Source organism: Dipodomys spectabilis, unplaced genomic scaffold (genome assembly GCF_019054845.1).
Source record: "Dipodomys spectabilis isolate Male_0828 unplaced genomic scaffold, ASM1905484v1 ptg000067l, whole genome shotgun sequence".
Classification (NCBI taxonomy): Eukaryota; Metazoa; Chordata; class Mammalia; order Rodentia; family Heteromyidae; genus Dipodomys; species Dipodomys spectabilis.
Window position 1 is genome coordinate 2,259,883 of NW_024870744.1, and position 19,748 is coordinate 2,279,630.

Consider the following 19,748-nt stretch of genomic DNA (forward strand, 5'->3'; position numbering starts at 1 on the left):
TCGGGCTAACAGATGCTGAGTCCCATGGCAGCCTCAGATGCTTTGAGTAGATATATTTAGACAACCCTGGGTTTCTTGAGCTAATTCCAAGTTCTTTCATCCAACAACAAACTCAGCAAGTGCCCTTGAGCAGCTGGCAGGATCTCTGTGTCACATGTCTCAAGCCAGACCCACTGGGGACCTAAAATCCAAAACCCAGTCTCATGGCAGTCAAAACCGTCCAGCCAGGAAACCTTTGTAGTACAGCTCACCCAACAGATCCAACCCATACTACTCCTAGAACTCCAGAAGATAAAGCCAAATTAAAAACTGGCACTTCACAAAAGATGACAAATGAATGCCAATAAACAGGAAAATGGCTTAGCCCTTTGTCAAGGAAACAAATCTGTACACTCATCTAGGATAACTGCCATTGAAGAACAAATCGAGCTCAGGGCCCGGGCACTGTCCCTGAGCTGCTTCATTCAATGCTGGCACTCAGCCACTTGAGTCACAGCTCCACTTCTGGGTTTTTACGTACTAATTAGAGATGAGTCTCACAGACTCCTGCCTGGGCTAGTTTTGAACCACAATCCTAAGATCTCAGCCTCCTGAGTAGCTAGAATTTACAGGCATGAGCCACTGCACCCGACTCAATTTGTAGGTTTGTTTTGTATTTTTGGCAATACTGAGTCTTAAACTCAGGGCTTGACACCTGCTAGATGCTCTATTGCTTGAGCCACTCCGTCAAACCCCTCATTTGTTTCCTTTTTTTTTTTTTCTTTTGGTCGGTCATGGGGCTTGAACTCAGCTTGGGCACTGTCCCTGAGCTCTTCAGCTCAAGGCAAGCGCTCTACCACTTGAGCCACAGCACTATTTCCTCGTCTTCTTTTTTTTGGTCAGTCGTGGGGCCTGAACTCAGGGCCTAGACACTGTCCCTCAGCTCTTCAGCTCAAGGCTAGCACTCTACCACTTGCCACAGTGCCACTTTTGGCTTTTTCTGCTTATGTGGTGCTGAGGAAGCGAACCAGGGCCTCATGCATGCAAGGCAAGCGTTCTACCCCTGAGCCACCTTCCCAGCCCCTCATTTGTTTCTTGAGAGGTTCCGTGTGTGTGTGTGTGTGTGTGTGTGTCTGTCTGTCTGTCTCTCTCTCTCTCTCTCTCTCTCTGGGGGCTTAAACTCAGAGCCTAGGTGCTGTCGCTGAGCTTTTTGCACAAGTGTTTTACTACTGGCTCTACTAGCCATAGCTCTACTTCCAGCTTTTTATTTATTTTTTATTATTATTGATTGATGGTGGGGCTTGAACTCTGGGCCTGGGTGCTGTCCCTCAGTTCTTCAGCTCAAGGTAAACACTCTACCACTTGAGCCATAGTCCCACTTCTGGTTTTCTGGTGGTTTATTGGAGATAAGGTTCTCATGGACTTTCCTGCCTGGGCTAGCTTTGAACTACAATCCTCAGATAATCCCAATCCTCAGATCTCAGCCTCCTGAGTAGCTAGGATTATAGGCATGAACCACCAGCACCTGGCTCAGCTTTTTATTTTTATTTGTTTTTTGTTATGGTTAATTGGAGGCAAGAGTCTCACGGATGTAAACCATGATCCTTGGATCTCAGCCTCCTGAGTAGCTAGGATTACATGTGTGAGTCGCCAATGCCTGGCTATGTCTCTAAATTTTTCCCATACTGGTCTCAAACCATTCCTCCCAATCTCTGCCTCGCAAGTAGCTGGGATTACAGGTTTCAGCCACTGAAACCAGTCTCAATAATCCCATTTACGTTGTTTAACTTCCCCTAAAGCCTTCTAAAGGCTATAAGCTTCAGGGCCCTCTCACCTCACTGGGGCCTCTTAGGGCCCTCCCCCCAACACACACCTGTCTAGCCTTTGTCCCTTCCTGCTTGTAGCCCATTCACCATCCAACCCCTCCTCTTTCTCTCCCTTTGTCCTATAGAACAAGTTTTTCTTTTAGATGAAGACTCCCTATGTTGTCCAGGCTGGCCTCAAATCCAGGGTTCAAGCAATTTCCCTGTGCCTCCCCAGAGCTAGAATTATAGGAGCCTGACATTTTTTTCCGCTGAGGTGGTGGATTTTTTTTCCCCCTTTCTGCTATCTCCGCGGGAGGGGTGAGGCCTTGGGAAAGGGCATGTGTTTGCAGGCTCTCCCCTGCCTGAGACACAGCTGGTACCAGAGCTCACCCCGGTGGCCTGCTGGCCCTGGGCAGCAGGGACCGGGCAGGGCTGCTAGGGGCAGTTAGGAGATATCTGCGGAAGAGGCCAGGGGCCTGGGGTGTGGAAGAGGTATATGCCAATGTGTACTGGGTTAAATAGTGTCCCTCTTAAATTTGTGTCCATCTAGAATGTAAGACTGTAGCCATCTTCATTCACACACAATGAGACCAAAGGAGAATACCCTTAGGAAAGGAACACAAGTCTCAATGTCTATGTGCATCTGATCATAAATACCATAAAATGGTATTTATAGAATAAAAAGAATAGGGGCTGGGAAGGTGGCTCAGTGGTAGAGTTCTTGCCTTGCATTCATGAGGCCCTGGGTTCGATTCCTCAGCACCACATAAGCAGAAAAAGCCAGAAGTGGCGCTGTGGCTCAAGTAGTAGAGTACTCGCCTTGAGCTGAAGAGCTGAGGGACAGTGTCCAGGCCCAGAGTTCAGGCCCCACGACTGACAAAAAAAAAAAAAAAAGAATATGGCCATCCTATTTGGAAATAGGATGTTTGGAGTCAAATTAGGATGAAGTATTGCTGGGGATTTGGAGTCTTTTCACATAGGCACAATAAGACAGGAGAGCTTCAGCTCGATAGAGGAAGGGAGCGGCTGCTGCTTGGACCCTGGAGGAGCACGTCCTTGCTGGCTTCCTCAGGTGGGTTGGTGGATGGTCTCATCTTACCCAAAGGACGTCAGATGCTCAGGACAAGCAGGGCGTGGTAGAAGCCAGAAGATCTCCAGCGATCCAATTACAGCATCTGCTATAACCAAGACGCCGCAGTTCACCTGTCCCCTTCCTCCTGTGGTGATTCCTAAGCAGCCCAAGGCCATACTGGGTTAAGAGAGGCCCCAACTCCAGTGACTGGCGTCCCTGTAAGGAGAAAACCTGGGCAGGCCAGTGCCCACCCAGCAATTCCAGCACTCGAGGCAGAGACAGGAGAATCTAAAGTTCAAGGTCAGCCTGGATAACAGAGGAAGACCCTCTCTCAAAATCGGTTAGTGAATAAACACTAGTGCTTCATGCCTGTAATCCTAGCTACTCAGGAGGCAGAAACCTGGAGGACTGTGTTTTGAAGCCAACATGGGCAGAAAAGTCCAAGATGCTTCACATACAAAATAACCACGAAAAAGATGAAGGTACTGTTCATGTGGTAGAGCACCAGCTGAGTGAGCAAGAGGCCCTGAGTTCAAACCCTGGTACTATACAAATAGAAAAAGGGTGAGGTAATTGGGACACAAAGACTTGTACAGAGGAGAGACATGACCCCACATAGGGTGGTGGCAGAGGTTACAGTGACATGTCTACAGGCCACAGAGCTCCAGGAACATTGCTGCTACCTCTACCAACCAAGAGAGGAGCCAGCCCCATGCCAGAGGGGCCCTGAGGTGGGTGCAGATCCTCTTCCTTACAGTGGCCCCCTTGGTCATCCCACTTTTTTTTTCTGTCAGTTGTGGGGCTTGAACTCTGGGCCTGGGCGCTATATCTCAGCTCTTCACTCAAGGCTAGCACTCTACCACTTGAGCTACAGCGCCACTTCCATTTTTCTGGTGGTTTATTAGAGATAAAAGTCTCACAGACTTTCCTGCCCAGGCTGGCTTTGAACCGCGATCTTCAGGTCTCAGCCTCCTCAGTAGCTGGGATTACAGGTGTGAGCCACCAGCACCTGGCGCTCTGTCCCATTTTGTTAGGTGATACTCACTGAAGCCTGTTCCCCACCCCTCACTGCTCCCCAACACTTTTCAGCAACATCCGCTGCCTGGCTTCATTCCTCGGGTTTTTAACTGTTCATCTCTCTCCCATGCCTGGTGTACAGCGAATTAACACTCAAATGTTGGCATCGTTCTTCCAGTCCAGGAACTAGGCTACAGTGGCACCCGGCACCATGGCATGAAATTGGTCTTGGAATGTCTTCACTAGCAAGATAGGCACAGTGCCATCCTATGGCACCAAGGGGGAAGAATGAGTCCCGTTCACACATGGAAGGGTAAATGTTAAACTGCAGTGGAAGCAGGAGCCTTCGCCGCCGGGCTGCTCCTAACTCAGCCCTCACTGGTGTGCGCCAGCTGGAATGTAGGGGAAAGGGTAGATGAGGAGCTGGCGCACTGGGCCCAGCTCCCAGCATTGATGGACCTTGCTCCTTGCTCCTAGGCCAGCCTGGCAGGTCCTGGCAGTGGAAGAGGTCAGCCAGGGCTGGGTGGGAGGGACCCATAGGAAGTGGGGCAGGAGTAAACGGAGGCCAGAGGCCAGCCTCAGTCCACAGATCAACCTAGGCCTTTTTTATTCATCTTTCTAGAACACAGGTCTGGCCATGAGAGCAGTGGGCAAAATGAGCTCCCTTGGCCATTGTCACTGGTGAGCCCAGTCCTGTGGTGCTGGAGGGGCCATCCTCTCCCCACAGCACTTGAGAACAGGGAGTGGGGAGAGCTGGTTCCACCCATGCCAGTCAGGCATTTTACAAGAAACACAGGTTAGAGACCTTGGCCAGGTCCTGGCCCCAGTCACAAAACCCTGTGTGCCCATTTCTGCTTCCCAACTGACTACTCGTGGAGGGCAGCATTTGTATTCACATCCTAACGCTGCTGCGCCAAGCAGCCGCAAACTCAGTGACTCAGAACAACACCAGTGAAATGAGTCTTCCGGTTCTGGCAGGCCAGAAAAGTTCAAAATCACAGGCTGAAATCAAAGTGTCAAGGCTGCTCCAGCTGTGGGTTCTCGAGAATCTTCCAGCTTCAGAAAGATTGTGCATTCCTTGACTTGTAACCTCTGCTCCCCACACAGAGAGCCCCCCTCTTCTAACACCCCATGTCCCTCTGCTCCCCTCCTAGGACACTTGAGAGTACAAGTGGCTCACGCCTGTGATCCTAGCTAATCACGAGGCCGAGATCTGAGGATCTCAGGGCAAAGCCAGCCTGGCCAGGAAGTCTGTGAGATTTTTTTTTTTTTTGGGTGGGTCGTGGGGCTTGAACCCAGATCTGATGGGCCTGGGTGCTGTCCCTGAGCTCTTCAGCTCAAGGTGAGTACTCTATCACTTGAGCCACAGTGCCACTTCTGGTTTTTTTAGTAGTTATTTGGAGAGAAGAGTCTCACAGACTTTCCTGCCCCGCTGGCTTTGAACTGTGATCCTCCTGAGAAGCTTGGATTACAGGCCTGAGCCACCAGTGCCCAGCTGTGAGACAATTATTTCCAATTAACTACCAAGCCAGAAGTAGAGTTGTGACTCAAGTGACAGAGTGTCAGCCTTGAATGAAAAAGCTAAGAGCACCCAGGCACTGAGTTCGAGCTCCAGTACTGGCACAAAAAGAAATTAAAAACAGAAAATCCCACTTCAAAATCATCCATTTAGGGGTGGGAAGGTGGCTCAGTGGTAGAGTGCTTGCCTTGCATGCATGAGGCCCTGGGTTCAATTCCTCAGCACCACATAAGCAAAAAGTGGCGCTGTGGCTCAAATGGTAGGTAGAGTGCTAGCCTTGAGCTGAAGAGCTGAGGGACAGCGCCCAGGCCCAGAGTTCAGGTCCACGACCGCATCAAAAAAAAAAAATAATAATAATCCATTTAAGCCGGGCACCGGTGGCTCACGCCTATAATCCTAGTTACTCAGGAGGCTGAGATCTGAGAATCACAGTTCAAAGCCGCCCAGGCAGGAAAGTCTGTGAGATTTATCTCCAATTAAACACTAGAAAGCCGGAAGTGGCACTGTAGCTCCAGTGGTAGAGCACTAGCCTTGAGCTGATGAGCACAGGGACAGCACCCAAGCCAAGTTCAAGCCCCACAACTGACCAAAAAAAAAAAAAAAATCATTTAGTCACACTGCAAATTTCTTTTAGTACATAAGGTTTGGAACTCAGGTTCCAGAGATGAGGGGCCACTAAACAATCACCCCATTTTCCCCCAGCATATACATCATTTCCCATCAGATACTTCTGCCCATCAAAATTCTTCTTAATTTGGGGAGCCAAATTAATTTACTCCTGTAATCCTAGCTATTCAGGAGGCTGAGATCTGAGGACTGCAGTTCAAAGCCAGCCAGGATAGGAAAGTCCATGAGACTCTTATCTCCAATTAACCAGCAGAAAACGGGAAGTGGCGCTGTGGCTCAAGTGGTAGAGCACTAGCCTTGAGCTGAAGATGTGAGGGACAGTGCCCAGGCCCAGAGTTCAAGCCCCACAACTGACAACAAAAAAATTAATTTGGGGGGCTGGGAATATGGCTTAGTGATAGAATGCTTGCCTAGCATGCACAAAGTCCTGGGTTTGATTTCTCAGTACCACATACACAGAAAAGGCCAGAAGTGGTGCTGTGGCTCAAGTGGTAAAGTGCTAGTCTTGAGTAAAAGCAGCTCAGGGACAGTGCCTAAGCCTTGAGTTCCAGCCCCAGGACTGGCAAAAATAACAATAATTAATTGGGACTAGTTGCATAGTGGGTCATGGCACACTGGAAAGCTACAGAATCTGAATTGCTAAGAGTTTAACCCAGAATTTCCATGCAAACATTTATTATTTGCACAATCAAAATTAAATTTTCAAATATGTACCAAACAAAAACAAGCCAACCAGCATCCTCATGGGCTTATCTTCCCCAGGGACTCTGGCTCCCAGGGAGGGGATGTTGATGTCCTCAGGACTCTGCATCTTCCTTCCTGGTGTGCTGGTTCCTGAGGACCAGCAGAGGGTGGCAGAGACTGTGTTCTGAGGGTTCAGCTGACCTTACCAGCTGTACATGTCACCCCTTGAATATCAGTTTCCTATTTCATCCTGGCAGTGGGTGGTACCACCTCACCAACCCATGGAGGTATACTGGGGCCGGTTCACAGGAGAGACGGGGCTTCCCAGGGTCACCGCCAGCAGCACAGCTTCCGCAGCTCACAGGCCTCTGCCTCTACCTAGACACAGGGACATGGTTTTTGGTGTTTTTCTTTTGCCAGTTCTGGGGCTTGAACTCAGGGCCTAAGCACAGTCTCTGAGTTTCATTTGCTCAAGGCTAGCACTCTTCCATTTGAGCCACAGTGCCACTCCTGCTTTTTCTGTGTATGTGGTGCTGAGGAACCGAACCCAGAACTTCATGAATGCTAGGCAAGCACTCTACCATTAAGCCACATTCCCAGCCCAGGGACATGTTTTAACCTGAGCTTGACAAAGATGGAACAAGGGGTCTTGGCTTGAGGTCCTTTTCCTCTGAGAGATGTGGTTTCTCCTACGAGCCTCACCTGGAAGCCCTGAAAACTTACAGCTTTACAGATGAAGAGGGTCTCTAGATAGTGAGGTCTGTCCAGAGAATGGAGCCTAAAATTGGTCACAGGTGATATAGTGCCAGGCCCTTTCTAGCTATTGCAGGGCTTCACGGACTCTAGCGCCCTCTGGTGGTGTGGAGAAGCGTACTGAGAAAACCAGCAGTTTGGAGAGAGAGGAGAGGGGAAAACTGCGCCCAGGTGGTGGCAGCCTCAGGCTGACCGGCCATTCTCCAGCCACAAGGATCAGATCTGGCTCCACCTGGGTGTCCTTCACGCTGGAACTCGGAACTGAGACAGGAAATCAGCCTCCTTGTGCCTGAGAGGGACTGAGGATCAATGCAGGTTAGACTCAGAGTGGCAGGAAAGGCTGTGTGTGAGGAAGGGACCTGGGAGGTGGGAAGCAGGGATGGAGACTGAGGGATACAGAGATGGTGAAGTGCAGGGATGAGGGATGCAGGAGGTGAGAGGCAGAGGCGGAGGACTGCAGGGATAGGGGACGGCCCTCTTTCATTATCCCATGGCATTATTGGCCAAATTTCTGCCTTGCCAAGGGATCTCTGGGTCCACAGGCTCTCCTGGGCTCCTGGTCCAAGACACCCTCAAAAATTAAGACCTAATCAGAAATTAAAAACAGCCTCTGGATGCAGCTCCACCCCTCCCCACCCCATAAACGCACACAGCCTCAGGTCCAGCTTTGCTCCTTCCCTCTGCAGCCCAGGGTGCTGGATCACCTCTGGAGGGTGTGGGGGCTGGGGGAGCAGAGTAAACGGGGTACCTTGGATCTAAACCGGGTGCCCTGAAGGGAGCCAGCGTGACACAGGTGGATGTGGAGAGGCCGAGGAGGGGAGGGAGAACACTCTGCAGGATGGGTCATGGCCCACAGCGCTCCCTCACGCCCCGCTGCTGTGTGCTGATATGCTGATACAGTCTACCTAGTATGAATTAGTTACCATGAGGAACAGGAATTGTGCTTTTGAAGAGTCTGGGGTTCCCAGTTGCCCACTAATTATCAGAGCCCAGTGGATACAATTTAGTCCACCAGCCACCTGCCTGGCTTCTGGAGGGCCCCTCGAAGGCTACCAGGCCTGAGCCATCAGCGCAGGAGACCGAGACCCTCCCTCTAGACCCCACCGGGGCCTGGCACTGAGCCAGTGCTCTTCTGAGCACCTGTCCTGCATCTTGTCACCAAACCCCCACATTTCTGATGAGCAGGGGACTGTCCCTATACCCATCTCCATCTGACAGATGAGGAACCAGACTAGGAGATTTGAGGGCCATCACTACGCAGAGTCCCACAGTCAGCCAGGGGCAGAGCCAGACCTGTCCCCCATGGACATCTGCACCCAGATTCCCTGACAAGCTGCTCAGCAATCAGCCTACCGGACCTTTAGCACCTAAAGCCAAGAGGGGGGGAGTCACTCCAGGGCTAGCCTGACCTGGTCCTGGCCTGGCCTTCCTTGTCAAGAAGCTACAAGGCACTCAGCACACAGACCTCCAAGACAGCACCCCCTAGGAGGGAGCAACAGAACATTTCCTTTATTGCAAATACAACGAGAGTCCCAGGGGAGATCTGGGAAGAACGTTCCAAAAGCTAGGGAAGTCTGGGAGGGGTCTCCCTAATGCACACTGTCCCACCACCTTGGCCAGGCAGGACCCAGTGCGATCCACTATAGGGGAGCCCTAGCCTAGGCCCAGGATAGAGGGGCTGATTCCCTGGGGTTCTGTGGGGAGGGGAGGCCAACCCTCTGTGACTGCCCCTCCGCACCCCACTCATTACCCTCAGCATGGTTGTGGGCAGAAATTGAACCTGGGCCTTATTCCCAGCACCCTGAGGTATCCAGTGTCAGTAGTAGATAATTAGGGGCAGGGTGGAAAAGAGGTAAATGTCTCTGGGCCCCCATATACACACAGCAGTGCAGGGCTGGCCTCTCCCGCCTCCTTCCTTCTGCGCAGTAGGGCACTCAGTGAGCAGGGGGGACCTGGGCGATGGCTTCCTCCACCCGTAGGTACCAGGGCTGGATGCGTGAGTGCTGCATCAGGTCATCAAAGGCCTCCAGACCCTCCATGACCCGCAGTACGCCGTAGACCGCCTGTGTGGGGCATGGAAATGGAAATGGCACTGTGGCTGGGCCCAGATGGGGCACCACAGTCAGGGCACCAGACAGGGTACCACACATGGGGCACCACAGCCAGAGAGCATGTCCGGACCTGCCTGCTCTGGGCGCATCACCTCTCCTCTCACACCCACATGCCTTGCGGGCAACAGGCCCACCCAAGCGTCCCTGGGAAGGAGCGATCCCAGCACGCCATTCCCAAACCCAGGCCACCAGGCTGTAGAACTGCTCCAGGATGGGCACAGAAGCCAGACCGATGACATTGCTGGTAGAAGCCTGGAGCCAGGCCGACATCAGGAATTGGTGTTGAGATGGAGACAAGGAAAACCTGGACCCTGCCGCCATTTGGGCTTCTGGATCCAGGCAAGCTGAAAGCCAACACTTTTCCTGAACTTGTTAGTTATGTGAACCAGGAAGGTTCCTTGTAGTTGGCTTTCTCCTCTAATAGACAAACGCAGCGTTTCTGGAGAGCTGTAAGAGGCAGGTATCGCCTGGATGCTGCCCCCAGCCCACACCCAAGGCAGAGCCCTTTGTGTGGCATCCTCCCTGCTCTGTTACTGCACCTACCAGATCAGCGAGGTTCGGCTTCTGGCCCCCCATGAAGGGCCGGTCCTTGCCTACTGCTGCCACCCACTTGTTGGCAGCCTCGTAGAGATCCTCCCGCACGTCGTCCTGGAGGTGGTGCCTGGGCGGGGCATGGGGGTCCATCAGGAGGTGCTTTCCCCCAGCCACGTGGGAAGCAAGGACTCCTCTGGGGATCAGTTAGGCTGAGGGAGCAGGGCGGCCCCCAGGGGGACCTGGCACCTGCAGAGCCTCAGCAGTGGCAGGCACAGGCTGCAGACTCCAAGGTCTGGGGCGGGGGAGCTCTGGGCTGAGTCCCAGCATGCCTCGCCTCCCCCAAGGATTTGCTGGGACAATACACCAATGGAAGATGGGGGTCCTCAGACAGCCGGCCCCAGGCCCACACCCACCATCACCTGCTCTTGAGGCGCTTGCTGATGAGGTACATGGCGGCGGCACCCACATACTTGGCCATGGCACCCTCCACGGCCCCAAATTTGCCCTCACGGACAATGTAATCGAAGGACGCCAGGGCCTCGGCAGGCGTGCGGTACACGTTGGGGGAGATGAGGTGCACCAGCCAGTCATCTGCCCACTGCCGCCACTTCATCTCCTCCCTGTGGGCACACGAGGACAGAGGGGCTGGGCAGCTGAGCCACAGCTTCAGGGGTTAAGAGTGGGACCCATTCTCGGGGGGGGGGGGCACGTGACCCACAGCACCCAGCCACGCTGCTCCCCACACTGCATCGGCCCGAGGCAAGCCCAGCCCCACTCACGTCCGGGCCTCCTTCCCCGCATACATCTGCCGGGCTTCCTTCTCGTCTAGCATGAGCCAGTACTTGTTGCAGAACTCTGTCACCTCCTTGCCTTGGTCATTCATGGACTTCATAGGAGGGTAGTAGGTGATGACCTCCTCCAGAGGCTGCCTTTGGGAGAGAGACAGAGTTTCACTTAAGGCCTTCCCTCTCTTGTCCATGCTGACTAACGCTGCTCAAGCCCAGGGCGCCAGCCCCAGGCTGCTGCATACCCCTCAAGGCTCTATGCCCTTTGGCAGCAAGAAGGAATTTTTTTTTTTTGCCAGTCCTGGGGCTTGAACTCAGGGCCTGTCCCCAAGCTGCTTTTGCTCAAAGCTAGCATTCTACCACTTGAGCCACAGCACCACTTCCTACTTTTTCTTTTTCTTTTTTTTTTTTTGTCGGTCGTGGGGCTTGAACTCTGGGCCTGGGCGCTGTCCCTCAGCTCTTCAGCTCAAGGCGAGCGCTCTACCACTTGAGCTACAGCGCCACTTCCGGTTTTCTGGTGGTTTATTCGAGATAGGAGTCTCACGGTCTCTCCTGCCCGGGCTGGCTTTGAACCACGATCCTCAGATCTCAGCCTCCTGAGTAGCTAGGATTACAGGCGTGAGCCACCAGCGCCCGGCATCCACTTCCTACTTTTTCTGTGTATGTAGTACAGAGGAATCAAACCCAGGGCTTCCTGCATGCTAGGCAAGCACTCTACCACTAAGCCACCTTCCCCCAGATTTGAGTGAGACACAGCAGTACTTCCTTAACACAAGGAGATGTAGGAGCTGAGAGAGAGGATACTCTTGGCTCATTCCAGATATTTTAGCAGCAGTCCTACCCTACTCTCACACAAAATCTTGGGGAGCCCTCCTTGGAGAGAGAAGCTCGGATGGAACCTCCTGTCTGCCTGGGCCTCCCAAGGGCTCCTTACCCCGACACCAGGTAGGTCTTGAGGGCACTGATGATGACAGAGGAGTCGTTCAGTTGTTTCTACAAGAGAACAGACAACTTCGGTGCTGGGCCTGGACTCAGGGCCTCCCACTCTTGTGTGGCTTTTTCGCTAGCACTCTACTTGAGCCACAGCTTTGCTTCCAGCTTTTTGCTGATTAATCAGAGATACAAATCTTTCGGATTTGTCCTGGGCTGGCTTTGAACTGTGATCCTCAGACCTCAGCCTCCTGAGTAGCTAAGAATGCAGGCGTGAGCCACAGTATGCCCTACCAGGCAACTTTTTTTTTTTTTTTTTTAAATGTCCCTCAGGTCTCCATGTGAGAAGTTTTGTTAAACTCACTGGCACCCAAACTAGGGCAAGAATGCCCTACCTGGTGGCTCAGTATTAGCATGGCAAATCATCATCGGGACCAGGCAACTTTTTTACCTTATTTCTTGTAGTGCTAGAGCCTCGTGTACACTCAGCAAGTGTTCTACCACTGCGCCACACTCCAGATCAAAAGACAGGTTTAGATCAAAGGTTCTGGCCAGTGGCTGGGGGATCAGCATGGACTCCTAAAAACACCAAGCCTAGGCAACGCAAGGTCCCACAGAGCTTGGGCCTTGTTTATCCCTCACCCCAAACCCCATGACCACTGAGCCTGTACCTCCCCACCTTCAAATCCTTGCTCTTAGTAAAGGCAACCAAGTGTGGGTAATGGGGGTGCCCCAGCATCTGACCTCTAAGGTGAGGATGGACTCTAGAAGCTGAACACTGTGTTAGACATTTCATATCTGTGTCCTACAGCCCAGAGTCCAGTCCCCTGTTAACTAATCAAGAAGCCAGACCATGCTGGATGCTGGTGGCTCAAATCTGTAAGTACTAGCTAGTTAGGAGGCAGAGATCTCAGGACTGTGGTTCAAAACAGTCCAGGCTGAAACCACCAAAAAGCCAGAAGCAGAACTGTGGCTCAAGTGGTAAAGTGCCAGCCTTTAATGTAAAGGTTAAACAAGAGCATGAAACCCTGAGTTTTGTCCCAGTACTGGTGAGAGATACAAGGATAAGAGATAAGAGATAGAAGACAGGGAGAGAGAGAGAGAAATCGAGAAAGGGGCGGGGAGAGGGAGAGGAGAGGAAGGAGAGGAAGAAGGAAAGAGAGAAAGAGAAAAAAAGCCAAAGCTGGGCACCAGTGGCTCAGACCTATAACCCTAGCTACTCAGGAGGCTGAGATCTAAGGATCTCAGTTTTAAGCCAGTCCAGGAAGAAAAGTCTCCATGAGACTCTTATCTCCAATTAACCACTCAAAAACAGGAAGCGGGATCTGTGGCTCCAGTGGTAGAGCACTAGCCTTGAGCACAAAGAAGCTCAGTAACAGTGCTCTGGTCCTAAGTTCAAGTCAAGCCTCACAACCGGAAAAAAAAAAAAAAAGCCTAAACAGACTAAGTGACCTGCCCCACAACACACAGGAAGAGGATGGCAAAGCCACACTTGGAACTCAGACCACTTGACCTCAGAACCCATGGTGTTAATCCCTGAGTGGTCAGCCTCCCTGAGGCTCAGCTGGTGGTACTGATAGGGAAGGAAGATTGATTGCCAAACATCTACCACTTTGTTGTGTTTGTTTGGGATGGGGTGGGGGAAGGGGCTCACTATTTTTTCCAGGCTGGTCTTGAACTCAGGGATTTGAGTGATCATCCTACCTCAGCCTTCCCAGTGGCTGGGCCCCTAAGCCTGGCTATGACCTGAATTTACCACATCCCCTGTACACCAGCTGTTTTCTCCCTCAAAAAACTCCATAAAGGCCTAGGGGTCCTAAGTTTTTTCAGGGGTGTGGAGTAGGCTAGATTTGAGGGTGTCTCTGGACAAGTTAGGAGAGAAAGGAGGCAGGCAGATCCATGAGGCTCACCAAGCTGTCCCCTTCCTGGACCATCAGGATGGGCACTTTCCTATAGGAGGAGAACTTGATCTCGGTCCTGAGCACAGGGTTCACCTCCACTATCTCATAGGGCAGAGCATGGAAGTCGAGGAAGGCACGGACTTTGCTGCAGAAGGGACATGTCTTGTACTGGTACAGGGTCAGCTGCAGGCGACTGGAGAGGGACATCTAGGGGAGAGAAAAAGGAGGGAGCTTCTGAGACCAGGTGTCCAGGACCCAAGCAAACATTTCCCCCAGGAAGTGACTGGAGAATATGAGGCAGAATAGGGGTGGGGTGAAAGGGAGACTAGGATTAGGGTTGATAGGGAGAAAAGTGGGTAGGGAGGTAGGAGAATGGAGGCACTGGGAGGTAGCAGACAGCACTGGTGCAAATCCCCAGAGCAGAGGTCTGTTCTGGAAGGAGGCATCCATTCAGGCACAGGTGGCTCATGCCTATAATCCTAGCTACTCAGGAGGCTGAGATCTGAGAATCATGATTCAAAGCCAGCCAGGGCAGGAAAGTCTGTGAGACTCTTATTTCCAACGAACCACCAAAAAAGCCAGAAGTATAATGTAGATCAAGTGGTGTTGGTCTTGAGCAAAAACACTCAAGGATAATCTCCAAGCCCCTCGGTTCAAGTCCAAAGCCAGGGATCTGGGTTCTTCTGCAGAAAATCCCCCAAGCTGGGGCTGGGAAGGTGGCTCAGTGGTAGAGTGCTTGCCTTGCGTGCATGAGGCCCTGGGTTCGATTCCTCAGCACCACATAAGCCGGAAGTGGCGCTGTGGCTCCAGTGGTAGAGCGCTCGCCTTGAGCTGAAGAGCTGAGGGACAGCACCCAGACCCAGAGTTCAAACCCCCACGACCGACAAGAAAAGAAAAAGAAAAAAAGAAAACCTCCCAGCGCTCTCGCTATGGTTTTCAAGCGGAAAGCCACAGCTGTAGCATCCCAAGGTCCCGACAGGAAACGGGCCGCATGTGGAGGTGGACAGGGAGCCACAGCTATTCTCCTTCCTCCACCCTCTTCTTCCGGGGTGGGGTGCGGAGAGGGGGGCTCAGTGGGGCCCACCTCCCTGTCTGGGGACCCAGAGTCTGAGGGTCGGCGGTTCCACTAAAGCAACCTTAATACATTAGACGGGCGATGGCAAGAAAGACACCCCCGCGATGCTTGGTGGCGGGCGTCGGCAGCGCCCCATCCTACAGAGGCCGACGCGGCGGGTTTGGGCACCCAAGCCCAGGTCGCTGGCCCAAGGTCACGAGAGGGCGCAGGAGGCGACTTCTGACGCCGTGGCTTCTCAGGAGTCCCGAGTTCGGAGTCGGTCCGGGCCCCCCCCCCCCCCCCGGCCTCACCTGCACGGCGGAGCGTTGGGCGCGCAGGGGCTGGGCGCGCAGGTGCCACCGCGCCGTGTGGTACAGCCCGAGCGCGCCGCCCAGGGCCAGCGCCGCCGCCCCCAGCAGCCGCGGGCTCCCCTTGCGGGTGGCCGCCGTCGGGCCCCGACCTCCCGCCGACTCCACGAAGCTAGCCTGGCTCTGTGCGAGGAGCGGTGGCCAGAGGCGCCCACCCAGCCGGTCGGCCAGGGCGCACCGGCGGGACCCCAGCGCCCGCGCCGCCAGGGCCATGTTCGCTCCGCCGGCTCTGCGGGCGGGCGCGTGAAACCAAATCGGGCAAGGTTCCGGCTCTCCTTAAAGGGCCCGGCCGCAGGGACCGGCCGGTTGCCTTGGGTGATGGTGACGCCGAGAGGGGACCAGATGCTCTGTTGGGACCAGGGCTTGTGCCCCCGTCAGAGCAGCCGAAACACACTCAGGGGTGCTTACAAGTGACTCCACGCCTCGTTCCTTGGGTGCATCTATGGCAGTTCGTGATTAGTCGTGTCATAGTGTCAATATCGTACATCCATTCGAAGGAAACCTGCCGAGCAAAGGGCCCAACGCCCGGCCAAGGCTTGTTGTTAGGGGAGCCGTACTCGGCTCCGTGTCTGTGCGTGTGTCTCGCGGGGAGAGCGAGGGAACTGCAGCACCTCCGTTACTTTCTGCCCTCCCGCACCGCTGAACGCTTCTGCTCTGACCTGAACCATACATTTTTTTTCAAACGTGGGGCCTTGGAAGCGGAGTGTCTCCGTTGTAGCCCACGTGGAGCCGTCTAGCAGACCTGGAGGCTTTTGGGGAAAAGAAAAAAAACAAAAAACAGGCAGAGTGAGGGGGTTCCCGGATGCTTGGTCTCCAGAGATCTCTCTCGCCCCAGCAAAGGGCCGGAATCTCCAGTGCTTGGGCTTCGCCTCGGACAGCCCAGGCGTGGCCACGCCCAGCGGCCGGAGTGGGCGTGCCATAGACGTGGGCGTGGTCATGGAGATTTGAGGGCGGAGCTTCCTGCCGGGTTCAGCCATCCTCCGACCCCGCCAGCTCCCGAGTCCCCCTCGTGGGTCCCAACCCGGACCTGGCGCATGCGGTTGGGTTGGGAAGGCGAGGACGAGGGCCTCGAGGAGGCAGCAACCCGGAGTGCTGCTGAAGCTATCTCTTCTTTTCTGGGGATGTCCTCCTGAAGAGCAGAGTAGGGCCGGGTGGGCGTTTGGAGCCGAACGAGCCTCGGCCAGTGAGTCCCTGGAAACCTCAGCATTGGGGATCGGGGGGCGATCGGGGGTACCGGCCCCGTTTTTACAGAAGGGAAAACGGAGGCAGTTTCAGGGGTGCTTGTGCATTTGGGATGTATTCCAGCCACTGCAGCCCCAAAGGAGATGGAAGGGGAGCTTGACCGGCTTGGCTGAGCATGAGGGACCGACCAAGCACCCCCCCACACACACACACACACTGGGACCGACCAAGCACCACACACACACACACACACACACTGGGACCGACCAAACACCACACACACACACACACACACACACACACACACACACTGGGACCGACCAAGCACCACACACACACATACTGGGACCGACCAAACACCACACACACACACACTGGGACCGACCAAGCACCACACACACACACACTGGGACCGACCAAACACCACACACACACACACACACACACTGGGACCGACCAAACACCACACACACACACACACACACACACTGGGACCGACCAAACACCACACACACACACACACACACACACTGGGACCGACCAAGCACCACACACACACACACTGGGACCGACCAAGCACCACACACACACTCACACACACTGAGTATGAGGGACTGACCAAGCACCACACACACACACACATACACACACACACACACTGGGACCGACCAAGCACCACACACACACACACACACACACACACACACACAGGGACTGACCAAGCACCACACACACACACACACACATACACACACACACACACACACACACACACACAGGGACTGACCAAGCACCACACACACACACACACACACACACACACACACACTGGGACCGACCAAGCACCACACACACACACACACACACACACACACACACACACTGGGACCGACCAAGCACCACACACACACTCACACACACACCCTCACCCCTGTGCACCTCTCTGATACGTTAGCTTTACATATGACCTGTTCTCAGAGCAGCCTGTTGCTGGGCAGTATAGCTGGAGAAACATCAACCAATAGGCTCCCTTTTTACCTTTCTGGACCCCAGTTTTTCCATCTGTAATTTAGGAATAATGACTGGCATCCACTGCATTGAGATTAGAATTAAAGGAAAAAAATTAATGAGAGGTTGAGAAAGTAATGAGGCTGATACCTGGGAGATCATCTACTTTTTACCACCTGGCAGCTTCACCTGCCTACCATAGGATGAGTCATCCCTTGCCAAATCTAGGAAAGAAATCCAGTGACCAGCCCCTCCACCAAAATACTTGGCAAAGTTCTGGGTTCATGGCTGGCAGCTTTGTGCTCATTCTGCCTCAATGCCCTTGAGCTACCTCTTCCTTAATTCCTTCCAGCCACAGGCCTTTAGGCAATCTTGAGGCTGAGGAACCAATTGTGCTGAGTTAGATGGAGCCCTAGTCCAAGTCTGAGCAAATCCCTAGTCTGCCCATCTCGCAGCCCCACTTCAGCCACCCTTTGATGGATCAACTCCATCTTCTATGGCAGCTACTCCCACTCCATGCTTTCTCTATACCTCCTCTCTGGCCTCCAACTTGCCCAGATCCTACTTCAGCCCTCATCTGAGAGCTGAGCAAGTAGCCACAACCTCCTTCACCTATGGCCAGGCAAAAGGACAGATACCCTATTCCAAGCAGGATGGTTGCTATGGTTTGAATGTGGATTGTCCTTCCCTCCAAATCCATACATCAGAATCTTAGACCCAATGTGACTGTAGTAAGAAGTAATACTGTCACTGGGCACTGTCTCTTTTTTTGTACAAGGTTATCACTTAAGCTACAACTCAACTTCTGGCTTTTTCTAGTTAATTGGAAGTAAGAATCTCATGAACTTTCCTGCCCAGGTTGGCTTCAAACCATGATCCTTAGAACTCAACCTCCTAAGTAGCTAGGATTACAGTAGTTATGAGCCACTATCACTTGGCTTGTTTTTAAATTTCTGAGAGGAATAAACTTATTTTCACAAATCACCAATATGTTAATAGTAGAAGACATATTCTAAAATATTTGCTGGCCTCTCCCTTCCTTCATTGCATCTTTCCCTCTTGTCGGTCAACCTTTTAAATAAGGATTGTGAGATGAGATTACTATAGATTATCCAGCTGGCCCTAAATGACATCTCAAGTGTCCTTCAAGACAGGGCAAGGAGATTAGGCACAAAGGAGAAGGCTACACAGACAGGCAGAGAAGGGGGTCAGGGCCACAGCCAGGGAGCTGGAAGAGGCAAGGCACAAGCTCTGGGACCTCAGAGGGAACAAGTACCCCCACATACACCACCCCTACACCCCCCCATCCCTGCCACCTTGATGGACACATACAGTGATTTTCTGATTTCAGACTTCTGGTCTTTGGAAGTGTGTGGTAATTTGTTGTAATAATGTGCTGGTTTGGGAAATTCTCATCCAGATTGCAGAGCTGTTGGCAGGAAAAAGCACTGTTATGAAAATGCACTGAAAGAAGGTCAAGGCCTGCCTGGGAGGGGGAATGGGGTGTGCATGTGGGGAAATGATAGACCAAGACAGGAAGTAGGGAGAAAGTGGCCTAAATCTAGGAACTCCATATGGGAGGAGGTATGGGAGGGGGTAGCATGGAACAGGGGGACCTAGCAGTGTTGGAGGAAGCTCAGAGATGTCCGAAGATAGCAGGGAGCCATGATCCATCCTAATCCTGGTAGCCTCAGGCTGAGCTCCTAGGGAGCGGGGACTTGGGGCTGCAGTGGTCCTGGGGAAAGCAGTGCCCACCCAAGGCTTCCAGCCCAAGCAGCCATGACCTCAGCCTGCCTGCCTTCACACCCATGTAGGTCAGGCCCAGTCCTGCTAAGTCATTCTGCCCCAGGGGCAGGCCACTAAGCCCTGTCCCCAGAAGCTCACACTTCCTTCACACCTTGACCTGGAAGCCTGAGGATAGAGTCCTGAAGGACAACAGCCAGGCCAAAGCCAAGGTCTTAGCCAGGCACCAATACCTCACACCTGTGGTCCTAACTACTCAGGAGGCTGAGAGCTAAGGATCAAGGTTCAAAGCTAGCTGGGGCAGAAAAATCCATTTAACCACCAATTAGCCACCAAAAAGCTGGACGTGGAGCTTTGGCTCAAATGGTAGAGTGCCAACCTTGAGGGGCAAGCTACTGGGGAGCTCCTTGGCCCTGAGTTCAAGCCCCAGTACCTGCACAAAAATACACAAAAACAACAGAAAACGCATGACATGAGAGACCTCCTCTTAGATGCCCATGCAGCAAAGAACCAGAGCCAGATTGTGGCTTTGTGCCTATACCTCAACAGCAGGGCCTGCTGACCCTTCTGGAAGGCCCCCCAAAGCCTCCCCCGGCGGGGAGTCAGTGGGTACATTTGGGGTATGGGGAGGACAGGGTCCCCCATCAAGCGGGAGAAGCAGGAGCCAGGAGCCCCT

General features: G+C 53.2%; 1 protein-coding gene and 1 non-coding gene across 2 annotated transcripts; both read right to left on the reverse strand.

Annotated features, from left to right (window-relative positions):
* Positions 1 to 8,922: 8,922 nt before the first annotated feature.
* On the reverse strand, positions 8,923 to 15,358 carry Ptges2 (prostaglandin E synthase 2). The gene is made up of 7 exons (XM_042681237.1): positions 15,083 to 15,358; positions 13,727 to 13,924; positions 11,821 to 11,879; positions 10,881 to 11,030; positions 10,521 to 10,721; positions 10,111 to 10,228; positions 8,923 to 9,519 (listed from the first exon to the last, which is right to left on the reverse strand). Exons 1-7 carry the CDS (start codon positions 15,350 to 15,352, stop codon positions 9,391 to 9,393), a joined length of 1,125 nt encoding a protein of 374 aa, XP_042537171.1. The 5' UTR covers positions 15,353 to 15,358; the 3' UTR covers positions 8,923 to 9,390.
* Positions 12,141 to 12,250, reverse strand: LOC122109087. Its single transcript, XR_006147664.1, has one exon. It is a non-coding gene; the product is annotated as a small nucleolar RNA U6-53/MBII-28 (small nucleolar RNA).
* Positions 15,359 to 19,748: the final 4,390 nt, after the last annotated feature.